Here is a 23832-nt window from a genome sequence, read left to right as displayed (position 1 = left end):
ATATATATATAAATGTCTGAAAATCCAAATATTATGAGTGTTTAAAATCTTAGCTTCTTATATTTTTGCCAATATTCAAGAGGGCTTATTATCTTTTATCTGAATATTTACTCTGACTCTTACTAATAATAATAAAAATAATATGTTAAAATATTTTTAAATAGTATAAAAATAATGAAATATAGTTTTGGTAGTTTTGATTTTTTTTTTTTTTTTTTTTTGTAAAAAAAAAAAGGACTGCACCTCTTATCTTTATTAAAAAATCCCTCACTTATGACGAAGAAATACCGTAATTCCAACTTGGGACTTGCGGAAAATAAAATCAAACCCGAAAAATACTGTAATAATAGGTCATTATGATTATCTTTTACATACATGCATATTTATCAGTGTAAATTTTGAAAGTGGCTGTTAAGTTTGACTTTTTACTTTTTTATTTTTTATTTTATTTTTTTGTTTGGCTTTTTGGGCTAGACAAGCCCTTTTGGCCTGACCCAATTGGAATCTTTCATTGAATGAGGACAAACCTTTTGTCTAGTAATGGATTTGGTGTCCTTGGGCTCTTAATTACATATTAGTGAGAGGAGTGTTTGGGTCCCCCTAAAGTTAGTTATCAACCCACAATGTCAAATACCTTGAACCTGTTTTATTATTATTTGCTCGAGAGCTTGAATTATAAAATTATTATATTAAGTTTCATCAAATTCATTCAAAAACAAAACCTAAAATGTATGCCCCAAACACAACCTTAGAAAATTTTGATCCTTGCATGGTGTAAACAGTTTTTCACTGAGGTTTGCATAAGGTTCAAATAGAGTAATCTTCATGTCAGAGATCCTTTATTATTGCCTTGGAAAGAAACCCTAATGCTGGGGTTAATCTTCTCTTTATACAATCCTTTTTTATCAACATATTTCATAAGTTTACAGATAAAAAAAAAAACATAAGTGTAGAAAATGGCAGCAGCTTGAACTAGATCTACCTCTACCTTCCACAGGAAATTTTCTCCAAATAATGACACTGTTCATGCAAATGTTGACAATATAGTTTTCTTCATTGATAAAAAATGAAATTACATTAAGATAGAATAAGTAACAAAAAAGGGCTAGTAGGCCAAAAATACAAGCAGAGAAAACAATTATTAAAGAAAAAATCAACAGTTCAATAAAATTAGATTCATCTCTTCTGCAGACCTAGCACAAATATATGAACAATGGCAAGCATGGCACAAACATCCTCCAATCCTTTTGCCAAAAGCCCCAACGCATCAAAATGAGCATCTCCACAGAAAATGGAATGGAGAAACCCAGCTTTGCTGACAAGCCACAGGGCGATGTAGAAAAATAGATGATGCACTTATCTCGTTGTTCTGCTTGCACATCTACCTCCAGATATTATTTGCTACAATCCAGTCAAGACAGCACTTGTTCCAGCTTCAGCCCATTGCACGGATGTGATTTCTGCAAATGCTTTTTGGTAACGAAATTCTCGAATTATTTGAAGAGCATGATATGCCTAATTTCGAAAGTTTTTCTCAAAATTCTAGAGAAGAGCAGATGCATCTTTTAAATATGCAATAATTGTCCCACCCCAAATTTATTTATTTATTTTGTCCAGTTTTGTACAAACTCGTTCCCTAATTCTGCACTGCAGGGTGCCAAATAAACTTGAACCCCAGAAATCCTTAGCATGTTTAAATGCAGATGCAGATAATGTCTGGCTTATATCATTAGTATTTCAACAGAGAAATCCAAGAAAGTTGCAGGGGGAACTCCTCCATGTGTCAGAACTCACTTCAACTAATGCAAAAGCAACTAAATTTCTAAATTCAAGTGCCCAATAGAAATTAATACCTGTTAGTTGCTTCCAACTGCTCCAGAGTCTTGGAAATTTTCTCCTCTTACAAGTGAAACAATCTTGGTGAGCATCTGTAAATACTTAAAACTCTGGTCCACCATAGCGTCTTTGCCTTCTCTGAAAGGAATTTAAAGCCTCTAAAAACTCAGCTTCTCCAAAATCAGGCCAGAAGGATTTTGTGAAGAATAATTCAGCGTAGGCCAATTGCCACAAGAAGAAATTGCTGACTCTAAGCTCACCACTGGTCCGTATGAGCAGATCAGCAGTGGGGAACTTGGTACAACTAGTTTCTAGCTCCCGTTCAATGAGGGACTCATTGATTTCTTTGGGCTCAATAAGACCAGCTCTCACTTTCCCAGCAATGCTTTGGCAAGCTTGCACAATGTCATATTTCCCACTATAGCTGATAGCCAGAATCAATTGACACTGTGAATTGTTCTTTGTGGCCTCCTCTGTATCAGTTATCAGCCGCTGAAGGGACTTTGGGAATTTAGAGGAATCCCCAATTACAGAAACCCGGACGCCTTCTCTGGCATACAGCAACTAACCAATCAACCAGTTTATATGTGTTTCTTCACATTCCTCGAAGCTACTACCAATTAAATAACGAAGAAACCCTCATGTGGAGTAGAAAAGATCAGTAAAATTGGCAGAGGGCAGAAAAGTCAAAATAATAGAAACAGCATCCTTTGCAGTATTATTTTAACAAAAAAGATATAATTTCAGGTTTTACATTAATATAACTGCATCTTATTTCTAGCGCTCAGAACTACTATGTGAAGATCGAGATAAAAACTAATCAGTTCCAAGAAAAGATAGAATAGTAGCAAGTGATGGAAACATATAAATGACAAGAAAAATGACATTAAGAAAACATAACAGAAAATGTTTAAATGATAAAAATGACATAACCTAAATACTCCTTGGGTTGGAATGTACTTTGGGGGCATGATTCGTGGTGGGTTCTGTACTGCTCAACCAGTGCTATTTGGTTAGTCCTTGACAACACATACTGGTTTGGAGGCTTAGATGCAAGTACCACTCCAATCAAATTACTGAATATCAATAAATTGTTCATCAAAAGGAAATTGAAATTGTGTCTATCACAATGAAAATTGACACCTTAACACTACGTAAGCACAGATGCAGAGATTACTTAATGAGATTAAAGCCAGCAGTTATTTGGGGTTCTGTTGTAACAATGAAGCTGAGAGCGCAAGCTCCTCAGCCTCAGCAAAGATTATACATATGGTCACTTTATTTTTATTTTTTATTTTTTTATGTTTTTATTTTTTATTTTTTTATTTTTTGCATGCCCCAATCATTTGAGATGAGAAGAGGCATAAATGTTGCATTCTTAAATTTATAGTTCCTAAACAAGGTTTCCAATTTGTGAATGATGACTAAAGACACTATATAAGACAATTTGAAATATCTACCAGTTAGCTACACCCACAAAAATCACTCTGTTTGTCACAAAATCTGATCCAGCAATTTCCCCCAACATATCATTCAAATGTTACAGTACGCACTCCATTCTTTTGAGATTCCAAACTGAATTACATTCATGCCTCAAGCTCCTGTTCAGTCATTATTTGTTTATTTAATTATTTGTTTTTAATTTAGAGTGCCTGTTTGTAGTGCTAGTGCTCCTGTGCCATGTGCACATTTGGAGACAGCACATGCCATCAGTTTGTTCAATCACAGTAGCACAGGGAAATGTCTGAGCAGCCAATTGGACCAAAACCCTTCTCCATACACATCTCTGTCCCTCCCTTCTCTCTCTTCAACCCATCAAAGACGATAAGGCCACCGTATTAGTCATGGCAGATGAAGATTTGATCATGAAGCCATCTTAGTTGGGCAAAGTATTTGATCTTGTTAGGACAAGCAGCATTGAAGAAGTATCAAATTTCTACAAAATATCAAACCCTTGTGATGCAAGAAGTACTGGTAATTACTTCCATTTCCATTTTTACTCATCTGTATGTGTTTGGGTTTTTGTGGATGTGTATAGTTGGGGATTTGGGGCTTCCAATGTCCACAAAATGGACATTGAGAAAGCCACTTTGACTAATGAGCAGGTAACAGCCTAAGACAATCTAAAAGGGCAAAAAAAGTTCTAATAAATGACCAGTGATAGCACATGATCATGATACATGCATACCATATTAGAACACTTGGGACTTTTATGATGACAATCTGAATTTCCCTACTTATGGCCTTTCATGTTTTGAGTATTATAGGTTCAGTCATGATGTAATATAAGCCAATTCCTTAAATGCAATTAAATATAGTATCTTATTTGGTTTTCAACAAATCAATTTAAGTATCAAAAAATATAACACCCAGTGCACAAGGTTCCCACACTATCTGGGGTCAGGAGAGGGCAAAATATATGCAATCTTATCTCCATGCATGGAATGTCTCTGTGATTTGAATGTAACACCCTCACAATTGGGTCATGGCTCACTCTTCCCCCCCCCCCCCCCTCCCAAAAAAAAGAAGGTATATATTTGATGGTCACTTGCAGTTAATTCTAGTTGATCATATTTAGCATGAAGATTCATAAATTAGAGATTTTGTTTTAAATAATTATATATATATTTAGAAGATTCAACTAATTTAGGGTTATTTTGAATTATTTAGATACTTTGAGATTATTTTTTATCAGTTATAATGTTGGGTGTAAATACTTAGTTTGTGTAGCCCAATAGGACTAATGGGCACCTATTCTTCGTTGTAGGGTGACAATACAGCTCTAGAATGCTCTTTTCCCCTATCTTGTTGAAGTGTAAGTGGAACTGCAAAATGCATATGATTTCTTACGAGTGATATTTCAGGATTTTGGGAAAAAAAAGAGGGCTTATGGACTTGTGTCAATGTATGCCATCTTTTTGGACTCTGGTTTGAAAGGAATGCAAGGATCTTCAAGGTTTATATAACTTCTCCATTGTTGTGGATAGAGTTAATTTTCTTGCTTGTTTCTGGGCAAATTCATTTAGGATATATATATATATATATATATATATATATATATATATATATATATATATATATACAACAACAAAAACAAGCCTTAAGTCCCACTATGTGGGGTTGGCCACATGAATCCTTTTCCTCCAATTCTCTCGATGCAAAATGTTTTCCTCTATTAGACTAAGGGCTATTAAATCCTTCCTCACTACCTCATTCCAAGTTATTTTAAGCCTACCCCTACTTCTTTTCATGACAGAAACAATAACTAACTCACTCCTTTTCACAGGTGCTCTACTAAGCCTGTGCTTCAAATGCCCAAACCATCTAAGCCACCCTTCCCTTTTCTTGTTTCCAACTGATGCTATGCCTAAATTGTTGCATATATGCTCATTTCTTACTTTATCTTTTTATATTAAACCACTCATCCACCTTAACATACGCATCTCAACAACTTTCATTTTTTGTACATGTTATTCTTAGTTGCCCAACATTCTGAACTATAAAGCTTAACTGGCCTTACAGCCGTCCTATAAAAGTTTCCTTTTAATTTTAGGGGTATTCTACTATCACACAACACACTTAACGCACTCCTCCAATTTACCCAACCTGTCTCAATTCTATGTACTAAATCTTCTTCAATTTTCCCTTCACCTTGCATAATAGATCCAAGACAACTAAATCAATCAATGCTATTAATCTCTTAATTATACAGTTTAATTTTCTCTCTGTTGCTACTCCTTGCATTACTGAAATTACATTTCATATATTATGTCTTATTCCTACTTATCCTAAATTCTTTAGACTATAATGTGACTCTCCAAAGTTCTAGCTTAAATTCCACTCCACTCCAACTATCATCAATTAATACGATATCATCTGCAAACAACATACACCAAGGGATCTCATTTTGGATATTCCTAATTAGTTCATCAATTACTAAGGTAAAAAGATAAGGACTCAAAGTAGAACCTTGATGTACACCTATCGTGATTAGAAACTCTCTTGAATCTTCTACTATAGTTCTACAGCTAGTCACTACTCTATCATACATATCCTTAATGACATCTGTATATATACAGCAAACTCCCTTCTTTTCTAATACCCACCAAAGACCTTCCCTAGGTACTCTATTATAAGTTTTCTCTAGGTCAATAAAAACCACATGCAAGCCTTTCTTCTTTTTCCTAAACTTTTCCATTAAACTTATTAAAAGATAAATAGCTTCTGTTGTTAATCACTCGGGCATAAAATCAAATTGATTTTTTGAAATTTTCATTTCTAATCTTATTCTATGTTCAATTACCCTTTCCTATAATTTCATCGCATGACTCATAATCTTATTACAGTTTTAAATAAATTCTTTGCTTTTGTACAAAGGTACTAACATACTTTTCCTCCATTCTTCTGGAATTTTCTTGGTTTTATAATAGTGTTGAATAGATTAGTTAACCAAATAATTCCTTTATGCCATAAACATTTCCAAACTCAAAGTAGAACCTTGATGTACACCTACCATGATCGGAAACTCTCTTGAATCTCCTACTGTAATTCTAACGCTAGTCACTACTCTATCATACATATCCTTAATGACCTCTGTATATATACAACAAACTCCCTTCTTTTCTAATACCCACCAAAGACCTTCCCTAGGTTATTATAAGTTTTCTCTAGGTCAATAAAAACCATATGCAAGTCTTTCTTCCTTTCCCTAAACTTTTCCATTAAACTTCTTAAAAGATAAATAACTTCTGTTGTTGATCACTCAGGCATAAAATCAAATTGATTTTTTGAAATCTTCATTTCTAATTTTATTCTATGTTCAATTACCCTTTCCTATAATTTCATCGCATGACTCGTAATCTTATTAAAGTTTTAAATAAAGCCTTTGTTTTTGTACAAAGGTACTAACATACTTTTCCTCCATTCTTCTGCAATTTTCTTGGTTTTATAATAGTGTTGAATAGATTAGTTAACCAAATAATTCCTTTATGCCTTAAACATTTCCAAACGCCAATTGCTATTTAATCTGGTCCTATAGATTTCCCACTTTTCACCTTTTTTAAAGCCATCTTAACTTCAAGGACTTTAATTTTGCAAATAAATCTCCTATTTTTAGTATTCTCCTCATTTGTCATTTCCAAGTTCAATATTTCATTTTGGTTTTCATTAAACAACTTATTAAAGTATCTCCGCCACCTTTCTTTTATGCCTTCGTTTCTAATTAAGATATTATCATTCTTGTCCTTTATACATTTTACATCTTGCATTTTCTTTCTCTAGCTCTAACAAGTCTATAAATGACTTTTTCTACTTCTTTTTATCTAGTTTAGTACATAAAGTATCATAAGCTCCATGTTTAGCTTCATTGATAGTCCTTTTTACATTTTTGCTCTCTTCTTTATATTTTTCAAGATTTTCTATATTCCTACAATTTTTCCATATTTTATACCAATTTATTTTTGTCTTAACAACTTCTTGGACTTCTTGATGCCACAACCAACTTTCTTTACTACCCGAGTATTTTCCTTTGGACTCACTTAAAACCTCTTTTGTCATCCTTATGATAGAATTTGCCATTTTATTCCAAACAATATTTGCATCAACCTTATCCCCTACTACCCAATCACACTCATTGTTCATTTTATCTTTGAATTTTACTATATTATCTCCCTTCAACTTCCACCATCTAGTCCTCTTGTGTTTATTTATGCTACTCCTCTTCCATTTTTTAAATATGTATTTCTAATACTAAGACTCTATGTTGTGTAGCCAAACTTTCACTTGGAAAAACTTTACAATCCTTACAAAATAGACGATCCCCGTTTTTAGTTAAGAAGAAATCTGTTTGGCTTTTATTATACTCACTCAAGAAAGTTATTAAGTGTTCTTATCTTTTTATAAAGCAAGTATTCAATATAACCAAATTTTAAGATATGGCAAAATCTAAGATTGTATCAGTGTCACCGACCTCATTTTTATCTCCATATCCATGGCCTCCATGCATCTTCTCGTATCCTATATTATCCTCGCCAATGTGACCGTTCAAATCAGCTCTGATGAATGTCTTTTCAGACATTGGCATCCCTTGTAAAATACTATCCATATCTTCCCAAAATTGTCTTTTTAGATTTTATGCTAGGCCTATTTGGGGAGCATACGCACTAATGACATTCACTATCTCCAGGCCTAAAACTATCTTGATTTTATTGATCTTATTCCCTATTCTTTAAACATCTACTACATTATCTTTTAGGTCTTTATTTACAATAATACCCACACCGTTTTTATCTTTCGTTTTACCAATGTACCAAAGTTTAAATCTTGGTTTTTCAATCTCTAGCTTTCTCTCCTACCCATTTCATCTCTTGAAGGCAGAACTTTCCTTCTAAACATTATTTCCACTATTTCCGTACTTTTTTCCCATAAGAGTCCATATATTCCAAGTTGTTAATCTTATCTTAATTTCTTGTGCTAAGTTATTAACTCTATCCCTTTTATACTAACCTGGTCTATTCTTTTGACCTAGGTGAATTTGGTAAGAATTCATGATAATAAGATTTGACAAAGTTTTACATTAGTTGTCAGCTACGTAACACAATGTCACGGGCTAAGCTTGTTCAGGGCATTATGCTTGCCTATGACCGCTTATCTCGTGTGTTTGGGATGGGTTTCCATCATGTAAATACTAGTGTAGGGTTATTTTCTAGTATTTATTTCATTGTAAGCCAAATAAGGCAGTATGACTCCTCGGTCACTTTGATGTTTCCTAGTGCTAGAGTGAGAATGGCCTAGAAAGCTCTTTAGGGGAGGGTGAGTGTTCATCAATCATTGTAAAACTCACTAGCAATTGTCAACGTGCTTAGCCTACTTGCCTCCCTCGCTAAGTACAACATGTCAACGGAGGATTTGTTAATGAATTACGTTTGTTTCAATATTTACTGCTTGGTTGCCACGGCTTTCATGAATTGATTATTATTTCCGCTGCTATCTGATTGAATGTTAATGAAAGTGCTTCGTGGTTGAATGTTGGTAAACAAAAGGCTGGCTAGTTAAGCAAGAGTGCTTTAGCTAGCGCCGCACGGCCCTTCACAACGGTGTGAAAAAGGCGGACCGTGACATTTGGTATCAGAGCCCAAGTCGGTGACACTTGGTGAGAGCCCAAGGTTGAGTTGCTACGTGAATTCGATTGCCTTCGTTGTTGGATTTGGGAAGCTTTGGTAAGTGACCATGGCACCAAACAATGCTGAGAGGATCAGCGTGCTGGAAGCACAGGTTGAAGAGTCAACCAACACTATGGCCGCGGAGGTGGCCCAGATGAGAGAACTTGTTGATGAAGTGAGGGGATCACAAAAACATCAAGCAGGTTTGATAGGCGACATGTCAGAGGACTTTCGCCACACTGTGGAAACTTTGCAAGCCCGGATGGCAGATCTGGATGCAAAGGTAAATGTGATGGTTCTTGCTATGGGGAACTCCAACACTCCGGGAGTTAGCAAAACCAAGGTGCCAGAACCCAGGACGTATGGGGGTGCCCGAGATGCCAAGGAGTTAGAGAACTTCTTGTTTGATGTGGAGCAGTACTTTCGCGTTGTGAGGATGGCCTCAGAACAGGCAAAGGTGGATACTGCGACCATGTACTTGGTTGGTGATGCCAAACTGTGGTGGCGTACCAAGTACAGAGAAATTGAAAATGGAAGCTGTGTGATTGATAGTTGGGCGGACTTGAGGAGAGAGCTCAAGGCCCAATTCTTTCCTGAGAACGTTGAGTATAATGCAAGGAGAAAACTGAGAGATCTCAAGCATACGGGGTCAATCAGTGAATATGTGAAACAATTTTCTGCTTTAATGTTGGATATTCGGGATATGTCGGAGAAGGACAAGTTGTTCTATTTTCTAGAGGGGATGAAACCGTGGGCAAGAACTGAACTTCATAGACAAAGGGTTCAAGACTTGTCAACTGCACAAGCGGCTGCAGAACGCTTGACAGACTACGCCGGTGATGAGACCACTTCGTCCAAACGGTTTGGCGGAGAGGGAAACGGTGGAAAGTCTTTCAAGAATGGCAAACCCAAGAGTGGGGGAGCCGACCCTAATTCATCAACCTTACAAGAAGCTTCGTCGTCTCGAGGGTTCAACACACCCAATGGAAAGGGGAAGAGTAAAATTGTGTGTTTCTTGTGTCGAGGTCCTCATAGAGTTTTTGAGTGCCCTCACAAAGCATCACTTAATGCCTTACAGGCTTCCATTGTAGAACAGGCAGTGGAAGACGATGGGGTGATGAAGCCCCGAGGGTGGGTTTAGTGCGGTTGGTGAACGCATTGGAAAAGCAGGCAAAAACACCGAAAGTTACACGAGCAAAAGGGTTAATGTTTGTGGACTTGAGGATAAATGGGAAGAGTACTCGCGCTATGGTGGATACGGGGGCTACTCATAATTTTGTTTCGCAGTTGGAAGCAGGAAGACTCAACTTATCCTTAGAGAAGGATACAGGACGTGTGAAAGCAGTTAACTCTGTAGCCCAGCCTACTCTGGGAGTAGCCAAGCAAGTGGCTATAAAGCTTGGACAGTGGGAAGGTCATGCGAATTTCACAGCGGTGCCATTGGATGACTATCCAGTCATTCTAGGAATGGAGTTCCTAATGGGGACAAGGGCAGTGCTGATGCCTTCGGCTGGTTCCCTGTGTCTGATGGGAGATCACTCGTGCATGGTGCAAGTCGTTGCAACGAAAGGAGACGAAGGGAAGTCCCTTTCAGCCATACAACTCAATGAAGGATTGGGTCAGGGTGAGCAGACACGTCTAGCCACGGTGGTGGTAGACAAAGAAGTAGGCCAAGAGCTAGAGCCTACGACCATCCAAGCGGTGTTGGATGAGGATAAGGAGGTGTTGCCGGATAAGCTGCCTCAAAATTTGCCTTCACGACGGACTGTGGAGCAAGAGATCGAGTTGTTATCAGGAGTGAAACCACCTGCTAAAAGGCCATGTTGGATTGCGCCTAGAGAGATAGTAGAGTTGGGGAAGCAACTTGATGAAGTGGAAGCGGGATGTGTTCGCCCTTCCAAAACACCGTTGGGAGTATCGGTGTTGTTTCAGAGGAAACATGAAGAGCATCTACGGAAGGTGTTCGACAGGCTGAAGGGAAACAGTCTGAATTTGAAGAAGGAGAATTTCTCTTTCGCTCGGTGGAGCAACAAATTCCTTGGTCAAGCCGTTGAACAAGGTCGTATCCAGAGGGGTATGGAGAAGGTAAGGAGGATTCAAGAACGGAAGATCCCCACAACAGTGAAGGAGTTGCGTTCCTTTCTTGGCCTTACTAGTTACTGCAGGAAGTTCGTTGAGGGGTATTCGCGGAGAATGACTCCAATGACAGGACTACTGGGAAGGTATTATTGGCCGCACACGCGGGATGATGTGGTTAATTATACCAAAACTTGTCTCACTTGCCAACAAGACAAGGGGGAGCGGAAGAAGTATGGTACTTTCATGGCCGCACCAAAGCACTGTTCGACAGAGGGGACGACACAATTGTTCCCTGTGACTATTGTGAAACTTTGGGGTTTTCCCCAAGTTATTCTTTGTGACCAAGATTTAATGCTCACTGACAACTTCTTGATAGAGTTTTTCAGGATATTCAGGTCACACCTTGACATCTCTTCGAGTTATCATCGACAAACAGACGAACCGATGAAGAGATTCAGAGAGCTACTAGACGAGTACTTGTGCCATTTTGTCAACGACAACCAGAAGAATGGCGTGCAACTACTTGATGTGGCTCCGTTCTGTGGCAACGCCCAAAGGCGCTCAACAACCAAAAAGAGCCCTTTTGAGCTTGTTACAGGCCAGCTGCCGCTGTTACCTCACACAGTGGGCGAGCCGTACAGACGAAAGAGTCCCAGGGCGTACATCTTCACCAGCGAAGGGAGAAAGAATGCAGAGTTTGCCCAAGCCTATCTGGAGAAAGCTTCTAAGCAGATGAAGAAGTGGGCAGATCAGGAGAGAAAACCGCAATTTCATGTCAATTGCCTCAAGCCATTCAACGCCAACACCAACAACCTGAGCAGAAGTCAGACAAACAGCGCAGAGTTGAAGACAGTGCAACCTGAAAGACATGATGTTGAAGAGATCCTTGCAGGCAGAAAGTTCATATCCTCAAGGAAGAAGCGGCAGAAGTTCCTAGTGGAGTGGAAATGCCTTAATGACAAAGAAATCAGCTGGATTTCAGTGGAAGATTTGAAGCCATTCGTGGACAAAGTTGAAGTGTACCTATCGCCAAAAGTCTACGAGGCCGTCGACCGCATAAGTGGGGGAGAATGTCACGGGCTAAGCTTGTTCAGGGCATTATGCTTGCCTATGACCGCTTATCTCGTGTGTTTGGGATGGGTTTCCATCATGTAAATACTAGTGTAGGGTTATTTTCTAGTATTTATTTCATTGTAAGCCAAATAAGGCAGTATGACTCCTCGGTCACTTTGATGTTTCCTAGTGCTAGAGTGAGAATGGCCTAGAAAGCTCTTTAGGGGAGGGTGAGTGTTCATCAATCATTGTAAAACTCACTAGCAATTGTCAACGTGCTTAGCCTACTTGCCTCCCTCGCTAAGTACAACATGTCAACGGAGGATTTGTTAATGAATTACGTTTGTTTCAATATTTACTGCTTGGTTGCCACGGCTTTCATGAATTGATTATTATTTCCGCTGCTATCTAATTGAATGTTAATGAAAGTGCTTCGTGGTTGAATGTTGGTAAACAAAAGGCTGGCTAGTTAAGCAAGAGTGCTTTAGCTAGCGCCGCACGGCCCTTCACAACGGTGTGAAAAAGGCGGACCGTGACACACAACCATGCTCCTTTAACTGAGCTTGGGACCGACTGTGTAGAGACCCTGAAAATAATAATAAAGGGGAATTTGGTTTGGTGTAAACCAAAACCATCGACGGTTTGGTGGAGCTCAGCAAAACCGTCGACGATTTCAAATTACCAAGGGCCGTTACATAAAAACGCAGTAAAAATGGTTTGGTTAAAGACCAAACCATCGACGGTTTCAGGGAAACCGTCGACGGTTTTGTCTGAAGCAGTAGCCTATAAATAGGACTTCAGCTCATTTCTTTTGGTAAATTTTTTTTTTCTCTCTCTCTCTTCAATTTCTCTCCAATCCTTAGCCAAATTAAAGAACAAATACCTTTTTTGGGTCATAGCTTTGATCCTCAACCTTTTAACCGAAGTGGATTCGTCGTTTGGGCATCGTAGGCACCACTCCAGGGATAAGGTAAGGGAAATAAATTATGTCAATTATTTTGAAATATGAACCAATTAAACTGGAGTATTTGTATACAGAAATGTCATATATGATTTTCTGAATGAATCAGGCATATGAAAATGAAAATGTTGTTTATTATATATGTTTTTTGGGAAAAACTAAAGTGAGTAGGGTAATCATCTCCTTTTTCCTGTAAAACCTAAATTACAAGTTAAATAAAATTATGAAAATGATCATACCTTTGTTTTCAGCAAAATATATTTTTCCTTGACAGTTAATTATGTTATAAATTATCACTCAAATCGTGTGGCATGAAAAGAACTATTATTGCATAATTTAATTTGTTGGTTTTTATGGTATGGTAAAGTGAAAGATATGATTTTATACCGAGTTATGATATGACGGGCTTATACCGAGATTATGATATGACAATTTTATACTGAGTTATGATATGATGGTTTTATACCGATTTATGAATATGACAGGTTTTATACTGATTTGTGAATATGACAATTTTATACCAAATTGTATAAATGAAATCATGTTATTGATTTTATTACATAAATTGCATTATATGGTATAAAAAATCCTGATGGACCAAATCTGTAAAGGAAGCTCAGTACCGTAGCTAGTGAAATTGTCGGTGCAACCACACTATTTTGAGAGTATTAGTAATTAGATAGTCGATATGGCTTGAGAAGAGCAAGATACCCCCTTGGAGTCCGGACCAGGTTGAGGTAGGCAAATCGTACTTCAGAGCATGTTATGTTGACCTAGCAGTGGTCGGCCAGCTAGATTGCTAGGTCCAGTCTTCGAACCGCACAACCCAATCATGTGGAGTTAATACATGATGTTATATGATTGTCCAGTCAGGAAGGTTCTTTTATGCATATATGTAGAATTATGTTAACAGAGAAGTTTATTGAGTTAAGCCATGTTTAGAGAAGAAAGTATGTATTTTCAAATTATATAGGTGTGAGTACAATTTTAAATTCTATTTAATTTAAAGTTAAATTAATGGTTATACTTTGCTTACATAAAAACTCATTTGCCACACACTGGTAATAATCTATTCCGTCTTACTGAGAAGTGTCTCACTCCAATAATCTTATCACATTTCAGGAAATACAGGGAGTCGAGCTTAGCAAGCTTCGGGGTGGGGCTTAGATACCATAGCTTAGTGTAAGTGCTATTATATGACATGGATATGTATATAGTGATGTTTTTTGTATACCATGGGTTGTAATATTGCTTTTGGGAGACACCTATGTAAATGAGAAGGATTAGAGCTCTGGTATAGTTATTTTGTGGATTTAAATAGTTTCCACTACATGATTTTAAATTGAGTTATGGACAAGTATACCCGGTACCCCACTTCGGGTTCGGGTCGTTATAATGATGGTATCAAAGATATATAGAGAATAGCACTTCGAGCCCCACCGAGTTCAGGGCGCTACAGGCTGTGTATACAAAGAATTGTGTTACACAGGTGCAGTACACATTTGCATTTTTTTTTTGTTTTAGCAAACTTAATTCACATAGACAATTTTCAAAATCACACCCTACAACTAGTAGAAACCACACACAGAATAAAATGCATTTAAAAAAATTTTAAAGCATATCATTTTGGGTATGAATCCAAGGTTGACTAAAATTGAAAAAAAAAAAAAATGCAATAGTACTTATTGAAAAATTTTGTATATTCTAAAACCTACACATGAAAAACACAAAAATGCATATACTAAACCTACAAATCATAAACACAAAATCTCCACTACTAACCAACTATTGGAAAAATTATTAATAATAGTAATAAGAAAAGAAATAACAAGAGAGAAGAAGATCTCACCGGTGACTGAAACTAAAAAGGTAATGACAACCGCTTGAAAAATATTATTGTAAGTACCTTTAATGCAAGAAATTTGATGCTACTAACAAAAAATCAATCAAAGAATATTTAAACAACGAGGGATTGCAAGAATTCTTCAAATCTAAATTCAAGATTCAAATCCAAGAATATTGAAAAAACAAGATTCCTCAGCCCTTGAAATCTTTATTGCTTCATCATGATTTTAGGACTAAAGAAACAAGACTCTTTGGATTTGTTTCGGTCTTTAGGAGAAAAGAAAGAAAGGAAGTTCAACGAGGTCTATTTGGTTGGTGATCAGAAACAAAACCAAAAAAGAGAGAATAGAATAAAGGAAAATGAAAGAAAATAAAAAGAAAAGAAACCTTTAGAAGTAGAAGTAAAAGAAAGAAACAAGAAGAGGAATTTATTTATTTTTGGATGAATTTCAAAATTCAAATCTCAGAAATGAAAATTATAAAACCTGGAAGCTGCAGGAGATTCTGTACGCTCTTCGCACATGGCTGGCATGTGAGGTGCATGTGCTACCAGCGAGGGGCCTCTGGGAACAGTATTCCTGCTGATAGCAGATCAGGATGTGATGTGTCTATTGGAGGCAATGTGTCAAAATAACTCCGGCAAGGTGGGAAACTAAAGGGATCGACAGCTGGAAATCTTTAGGTGGCGCATGGGACCTCATTGAGTCACAGAAATTGCAGAAAGGATGAAATTTGGGAATATGTTCCTAGTGCTACATGCATGCATGCATGTTGAAACTCCCCACCTTGACAATCACATGAAGATCTTGAAAGAGTGAAAAATACGAAGAATCTTCTTGATCACAACCTTAGGGGAAAAGAACCGAAAAAAGCGGAGAACTGATAATTGTTCATAACTGATTTTCATTTTTTACTGAAATTTCTGCATAAAGAAGAAACAGAGGGAGAGAGAGAGAAAGAGAGAGAGAGAGAGAGAACGAAGAGAAATAGAGAAACAAGAATAAGGTAGAAGGAGTAGAAAGGAAGAGGGAGATTACAGAACAGTGGGGCATATATATATATATATATAATATTTTTTCTTTTGTTGGAGGGGGGTGGGAGGGTTGTTGCTGTGTGATCAAAGGGATTGGAGGGCAATGTTATCGTAGTCAGCTAAATTGTGGAGAATTTCCTACCCTCCATCTATTGTGCTTTTGTTTAGTTTTAAATGGAATTTGTTATCCAAAATATAGAAGAAAACTCAGCGCTGTCAGCACCCTAAGTCACTTTAATTTTGAATTTTTTTGGAATTTATGCAAGATATGCAGAACTATTGTTGAGAAATTGGTGAACCTACAACTAGGAAGCCAACATTTTAATATTTTGCAAGATATGAATTTGGAAAATGTTACCTGAACTCCTATGTTTTGTCTAAAAGATATTGCATGCTTCAATGGATAAAAATGAGGAAGCATATATTGGCTGTTTTACCTTGATCTTTATTTTGAATACAATGAGATACCAGAAACAAAACAAAAAGGACAAGATTTGCATCTTATACGCCTCAGACATACATGGCTTGGTGGTGGGGTGGAATACAATACTCCTGAAAACAATGAGGTAAAACTCAAACATTCTCGTGATTTAGAATAAAATGTTTACTAATATCAGAAAATTTTCCCCAACTGTTATGACAAGATCTTCTTCCATCTCAAGAGACAAAAAGAGTTCATATCAATGTTACCTAGAATGTGGAACAGGTACAGGATCGCAGCATGGCACATGCTCTGAAATGTGGAACGTTACAGGTATATTTCTGTAGGATATATTGGTGAAAAATATGCAATGGTGCCTGTATATTTTGGAGAGGAAGTTGAGATGTTTCTAAATCTAGAAGAGTTTTTCTTTTGCAAAATAGACTAATAATAACTGAAAAGAGAATTATGATGCGATGGTTACCTAGTTTAACTAATAAAACAATATGATTGGGAAAAATATTGAATTAAAACTTTGGATTGATAAATTTAGCATTTTGGAACGAAAATGTACCACATTTGGGAACACTCGTACCAATTTGTGGTTCTCTAGGATGTCTGCGTTTTTTTGGTTACTATGATTCATATTTTGGACAGTATTAGTTTCCAATCTCAAAACAGCCCACCAAAGATGAGGCAGAAATTATTGTTGTTATGGACAACACATGTGATCACATTATAAGAAGAGTAGCAGTTGAACCTGAATTTATTGTTTTCATAGATTATCAATGGGGAAATGGAGTTCCATTTATTGTGTGGATAGTACAGCACTTGATGCTTTCCTTCAAGAACAAGCAAATGCAATGGAAAAAAGTGTTCGAGTTGTAGAAGATTCCAAGGAGCAGACAGCCAAATTCAATCTTAAAATTGGGAATCCAATTCAAAGCAAGATATTTTTTGAGGATGAAATTGTTGAATCTTGTGATAACTTTGTAATGTTTAGGCCCCAAGCCTTGAATCATTTTCCAAAGTGTGACAATTCTCCACCTATCGACTTAATTGGGATTCAGAATCTTGAGGCGAATATCAATAATTTGTTGGTGATACTTGCATTTAGTGGATCATGGATGTATATTCTCCACTCTTCTTGTGTCATTGTAAAACTTTGGGATAAAATTATCTTCAACAAGGTGAGTATGATGGAGGCGGATGACTTGCGGTTAATTTTAGAAAATCATGTTTCAGTTAAAGATTTTAAAATTAGGGACATTGTTTTAAGTAAATCTAGATATCTTAGGACTTTCAATTAATTTAGAGTTGTTTTGAATATTTTCGATACTTTGGGGTTATTTTGTAATTATTTTCATACTTATAATTTTAGATGTATAACAGTATAAGTAGTTTGTGCAGCATATGAAGATATTTATCATCCTCTCTCTCTCTCTCTCTCTCCATCTTCCTTCTTCTTCTTCTGCCCTTTTTCTTTTTCTTCTCTCTTTCCTGTGTCTGTGACTGTACTGCATATTTTTTTATCATCCTCTCTCTCCCCCTCTTTCGTTCTTCCACCCTTTTCATATTCTTCTCTTTCTCTTCCTTAATGCTCGCTTTTTATTTCTTTTCTGTCTATTTGAGCCTGTCCTGCATCATTTTTTTTTTTATAGAAAATAAATTTATTAACAGTAAGGAGAAGAATTTACAAGGGATGGAGGATAAGAAATCCACCTAAAGAGAAAATAAACAACTACAATAAAGCTGCCCTCCAATCCCTCTAGAGATCAGACAATAACATTCCCCAAAAAAAAAAAGACCAAAAAAGTGAGCCTAAAAGGAAGCAAGGAAAAAAACTCTACTCAATAGAAAATTTGAGGGACTTTTGAGGGACTTTTTTTCCATTAAAAATCCTTGAGTTCCTTGAAAAGGGTGTAGGCAGTGTATCTCCATAAGCCGGCCCTTCCTTGCTCCTCCCAAAACCTTTGTATTGCCTCCCACAAGAAACTTCAACAATCCAAGGAAGCATCACACTCTCATCACAAACCAAAAATAAAAGGATCCAAAGCTGCTTAGCCACCCAGCAATGAAGAAGCAAGTGGTCTATAATTTCACTTGACTCAAAACACATAAAACAGATATTTGGACTGATAGGCTTAGAAGGTCTCCTTAACTGCAACAAATCATTGGCATTAAGCCAATAGAGGGCAATAGTCCACATCAAATCCCTGATTTTGAAAGGAACTTTTGCTTTCTAAATGAAGTTATTCAAAGGCAAAGAACAAAGGACTCGATGATTTTTTTCCATGACAAAAGAGCAGAAAGATTGAGGAAAAAGGCAGAGGCATCAACTATCCAAATCCTCGAGTCATCTCACACTTGAGTAGAAAAAGGATTCAACATTCCCAGCAAAATGATCAAATTATCAACCTCTCTCATTGAGATTGTCCTGAGTCAATATTATTTTGGGCTTTTATAATAAAAATAAAAAGAAAAAAATTGAATTGTATTTTATAATGGTTAATGAACAAAACATAGTAGGCCAAACACCATGGATCCCAAAGGCATTGTTTGTAGAAGCCAAACATTAATTACTTATCTTACATTTTTCCCTCATACATGTTTGTGCTTGGGAACATATTTAGGTCTTTCAGGATGTGTATTCAATCTCCGCTATAAATCTATCTTGAGAATATTGGAAAATTATGTGGAAAATTTATAAAATTGGAACCCTATCCATGGCAGTAGAGGAAAGCGGGATTCAAAGAATATTCTAATGCTTTTTACCATAATGTCACGACTGTTAGCTCATTAGGTTTTATGTTGATTTTAATGATGAAAAAAAAAATAAGAATTAGTACATGTGTTATATGAATTTGTGCTCTGTGAATTATTATGTGATAGTTATTTTGTGCATGTGTTATATGAATTTCTGCTTCATGAATCATTATGTGATAGTTATTTTCTTTTATGTTTATATATATAATTCATTTTTGGTATTTAAGGCTAAGTATGTTAATACCTAACTAGAAAGCAAATGTACCAACTTCAATATCATATAGTAATCACTATTTTTCTTGAAAGCTCCAAATGTGACAAGGCCCTTTATATTTAAAAATATTTTCAAGAACATTCAATTTGACTCTTAAATATCTAGAGCTAAAATGGGTGTTTTTGTAAAAGTGCACCCCATATCTTAAGAAAAAATCAGACTATTTTATACTATTTGTGAATCTAATTCTATATTTTATTCTACATGAGTCTGAAAATTATAATATTATTTCATATAAAACTAGACTCATCATTCTCTCCAGAAAAATTATATACAGACATTTTGAAGCTATAATGTAGGATTAATAATTAATACAATATGGTCATTCTACACTGCTATAAAGTCAGGACCAGAAATGAGTATTCTGCAATAAATTAGACATATCTTACTATAAAATCTTTGAAAATATTTCTTTCTTTTTTTACACACTTAATTTGAATAAATATTCGATTTGTTATGAATTGTACAAATCAGCCAACAGATTCTATCCTCTGTCATGAAAGCAACCCAATTGTACAAATCAACCAACAGATTATGACCTCTGTCATAAAAACAGCTCAACATATCTGTAGTGTTTGAATTTTATCTCTTCAACGGCTACTCAAATTGGCGTTACTTAAAAAAAAAAAATACTAAACTTGTTGATAAGTCAATACGAATTTTTATAGCCGTTTGTGATTTTATAAAATATATCTTCTCACCCAAAAATCAGAATTCTTATCATATCATTGATTGTTTAGCTCCAACTTTAATTACATACCTCTCCAACATCCAATTTCAAGTAAGAAGTCCAAATTCAAGGAAGAAGCATAAGAGAAATTGCTACGAAAGTCGTCTCCCATTCTCCTCCATATTTCTAAGTGATAGAGTGTTTTGTTCTTGCTTAAGAAAACACTTTCTTGTAAAAGTTATTTTCATTAGTTTTAGCTCTCTTCAAGTTCCAAGTCTTATTTCTTTGAGAGAGTTTGAGTTGTAAGCTAGAGTTGTGGCATCAATCTACTTAGAGATACTAAACCATATATCATTTGCAATTTCACATCATTGTAAGTGTTATTTGAGCGCCCGTGAAAGGCTCGTTTTTATTCTAGCCCCAATGAAAGGCTAGTTCTTATAATTGAGCTCTTGTCTCGGTTGAAAGGCAAGAAGTTTGCTAGTAGAACCTCAACTTGGATTTGATCGAGAGAGTGGACATAGGTGCTTGTGAAGGAGACCGAACCATTATAAAAGAGTTTGAGCATTTCACTCCCTTCTCTCTTACATTACTTATTATTTGATTGAATTAATTGATCAATTGTGTTTGTGCATATTTCATACATTATCTTGGGTTATTGAAACATATAGGGTAAGTTGTGAGTGAACAAAAACTTATTCTTATCTAAGTTTCCACAATGCATTCACTAGAATATATATACTAAACTATTACTCACCAAGAGTTTAACAAAACGAGAAAGGGTCATAAAAATTAGAAAAAGGCCCAATTCACCCCTCTTGGGTTTCCTAAAGGACCAACAATTGGTATCAGAGCTAAGCTCTAAATATTGACCTTAGCAAGTCTCTAAGGAAAGATCACACATCCATGGAAACCACAATTAGCATGACCTTGCACGAGGGACAATCTGCCACTAGACCACCATTGTTCAATGACTCGAATTACAGCTTTTGGAAAACTCAGATGAGAATTTTCATTCAAGCAAACTTTTATGATATATGAAATGTCATAAAAAAGAGACCACAAATTCCCATGAAAGAAGAAGAAAATACTAGTGTACCCAAGTTGGAAAATGAGTGGGATGATAATGATCTCAAACTACTCCAAGTAAATACTAAAGCAATGAACATCCTTTATTGTGCTTTAGATGCAAATGATTTTAATAAAATATCCTCTTGTAACTCGACTAAAGAATTATGGGATAACTTGGAAGCCACATATGAAGGCACAAACCAAGTTAAGGGAACTAAAGTGAGTGAAGATAGTAGCTCAAAAGATGAATCAAGCAATGAGCACAAGGTCAATCTATGCCTTATGACATTCCAAGATAATGAGGTACTATCTACTTCCTCATGTTTATCTTGTGTAGAATTATCAAATGCATGTGATGGTCTAGAAATCAAATTTAAGAATTCACAAGCAATTTGTAAAGAAACAAAAAGAAAGCTTTCCAATATTACTCTAGAAAATGAAATTTTACAAACAAAAAAAATGTGAAAGCTTGCTAAAAAGATTATTTGATTAAAGAAAATGGTTCTTTGAAAACACAAAATGCTTCATGTTCTAAAAATGAATCATACAAGGCATTGACAAAAAAGGTGGTTGAACTTACAATTGCATTAGCCAAGTTCGCCCAAGGAAAAGAAAACTTAGATAAAATTTTGGCAACACAATGATATTATTTTGATAAAACCGGGATAGGCTGTAAGGTTGGCCAAGGCCAAAAGTTTTATAAAACTATTTTGTTAAAGGTTCTCATGAGCATAGCCCTCTTGAAACATGTTATAATTGTGGAGTAAAAGGACACTACGAAAATGATTATTCTCTAAAAAAAAAAATTCACTTTAAGATCAAAGAGAGTTTTGTTGCCTAAAAATTATAAATTCAATGGAAAGTGTAATATTGCTACTATTTGGGTTCCAAAAGGAACATATGCTAATATTCTAGGACCCAAGAAAGTCTAGTTACCAAAGAACAAAACTTGACTTTAATTTTGCAGGTACATTGCCTTAAGAGCACTAAGAAGGGCAACAAGTGATTTTTGGATGGTGGATGCTCAAAGCACATGACGGGTGACTACAACATGTTTCACTCAATCAACAAAGAGGGCATGTAACCTTCAGCAACAATGCCAAGGAAAATATCATAGGCATTGGAGAAGTTGGTATTTCTAACACTCTCTATAGATAATGTGTTACATATTGATGGTTTGAAGCACAATTTACTTAGCATTAGTCCATTTTGTGATAAAGGTTATAAAGTAGATTTTCAAAACAATGTGTGTAAAGTTTTTTATCAAAACAATAATTTAGTTTTTGTTCCTCTTAGAGATGATGACGTTTCAAAATGTTAAGTGCTTGAGTGCCTTGAATGAGGATTCATGGTTATGGCATAGAAGGCTTGGTCATTGTAGCGTGATATCATTATCAAAATTTTCTAGGAAAAACATCATAAGTGATTTTTACAAAATCAAGTTTTCTAAGGATAAAGTGTGTGACCTTTGCCAATTTGGAAAACAAAAGAAAATATCTTTTCAATCCAAGAATATGGTTTCAACGTCTATACCTTTGCAACCTGTTCGTTTGGACTTATTTGGCCCTTCAAAAGTAGTTTCACTTGGTGGAAAATACTATGCATTTGTGATTGTTGACAATTTTTCAACGTTCACATGGTGTTATTTTGACACATAAAAATGAGGCTTGTTCACAATTTAAACATTTTTGTAAAAGAGCTCAAAATGAAAGAGGCTATATGATTTTGAAAATTAGAAGTAACCATGGTAAAGAATTTGAAAATCATGAATTTGAGTCTTTGCAAATTGGATAGAAAGAGTGCTAGTTATGTCACCTTCTTGGAAAATCTCTTGTTTCACAGGCTAGCAAGAAGCAAAATTCGGTTGCCTTGTCAATGGCCGAAGCGGAGTATGTAGCAATCAGTAGTTGTTGTGCTCAAGTATTATGGATGAAACACGCTTTGGCGGACAGTGGTCTTAAGTTTAAAAAGGTTCCAATTAAGTGTGACAATACTAGTGCCATCAATCTTCCCAAGAATCCCATTCAATACACAAGAACTAAACATATTGACATTCGTCATCATTTCTTGCGAGATCATCTTCAAAAAGGTGATATTATATTATAATTTATTAGGACCAAAGATCAGTTAGCTTATAGTTTCACTAAATCTCTCAATGAAGAGAATTTTAACTTCATTAGAAAAGAGGTTGGACTTATGGACTTATAACTTAGCAATTTTACAGTTAAGTTCTCGGTAGATTTGCCCAAATTAAAATTCATAATTCCTTCTTTGCATATCATGATTCTTTATATATAAAGGGGAGATTACATTAAGGGGGAAATTACATTAAGGGGGAGCTTATATTTAGAGAGAGCTTATATATTTGCATATTTTGAGGGGGGAGGTTCAAAATGCAAATCTTCTCACTATATATATAATATTTCTCTCATGTACATTAGAAATGCAATTTTAAGGGGATATTATGTCAAATTTTCTCTAAATTCCTTATTTTATCTTCTTTTTAATAATGTCAAGAAAAAGAGAAAAAATATAAAGCATCATTGTTTTGTCATTACTAAAAAGGGAGAGATTGTTAGCCCATTAGGATTTATATTGATTTTGATGATGACAAAACAAATAAAAATTAGTGCATGTGTTATATGAATTTGTGCTCCATGAAT

The 23832-nt window shown here is 35.7% G+C and overlaps 1 protein-coding gene across 2 annotated transcripts in view; it reads right to left on the bottom strand.

The window, feature by feature from the left end:
• Positions 1-1033: 1033 nt before the first annotated feature.
• Positions 1034-23832, bottom strand: part of LOC131167283 (cis-prenyltransferase 4, chloroplastic-like) — a 28808-nt gene continuing 6009 nt past the window's right edge. Inside the window, exons 3-4 of one of the 2 annotated variants that reach the window (XM_058126029.1) lie at positions 1854-2386; positions 1034-1469 (exon numbers count right to left, since the gene is read on the bottom strand). In XM_058126029.1, coding sequence (XP_057982012.1) covers positions 1939-2386 — 448 coding nt within the window. In that variant the 3' untranslated portion in view covers positions 1034-1469; positions 1854-1938. The remainder of the gene's footprint in view (positions 1470-1853; positions 2387-23832) is intronic. The other variant, XM_058126030.1, reaches the window with a different exon arrangement.

Source organism: Malania oleifera, chromosome 11, assembly GCF_029873635.1.
Source record: "Malania oleifera isolate guangnan ecotype guangnan chromosome 11, ASM2987363v1, whole genome shotgun sequence".
Classification (NCBI taxonomy): Eukaryota; Viridiplantae; Streptophyta; class Magnoliopsida; order Santalales; family Ximeniaceae; genus Malania; species Malania oleifera.
Note: the sequence above shows the minus strand (reverse complement) of the source record. Positions and strands in the feature narration are given on the sequence as shown.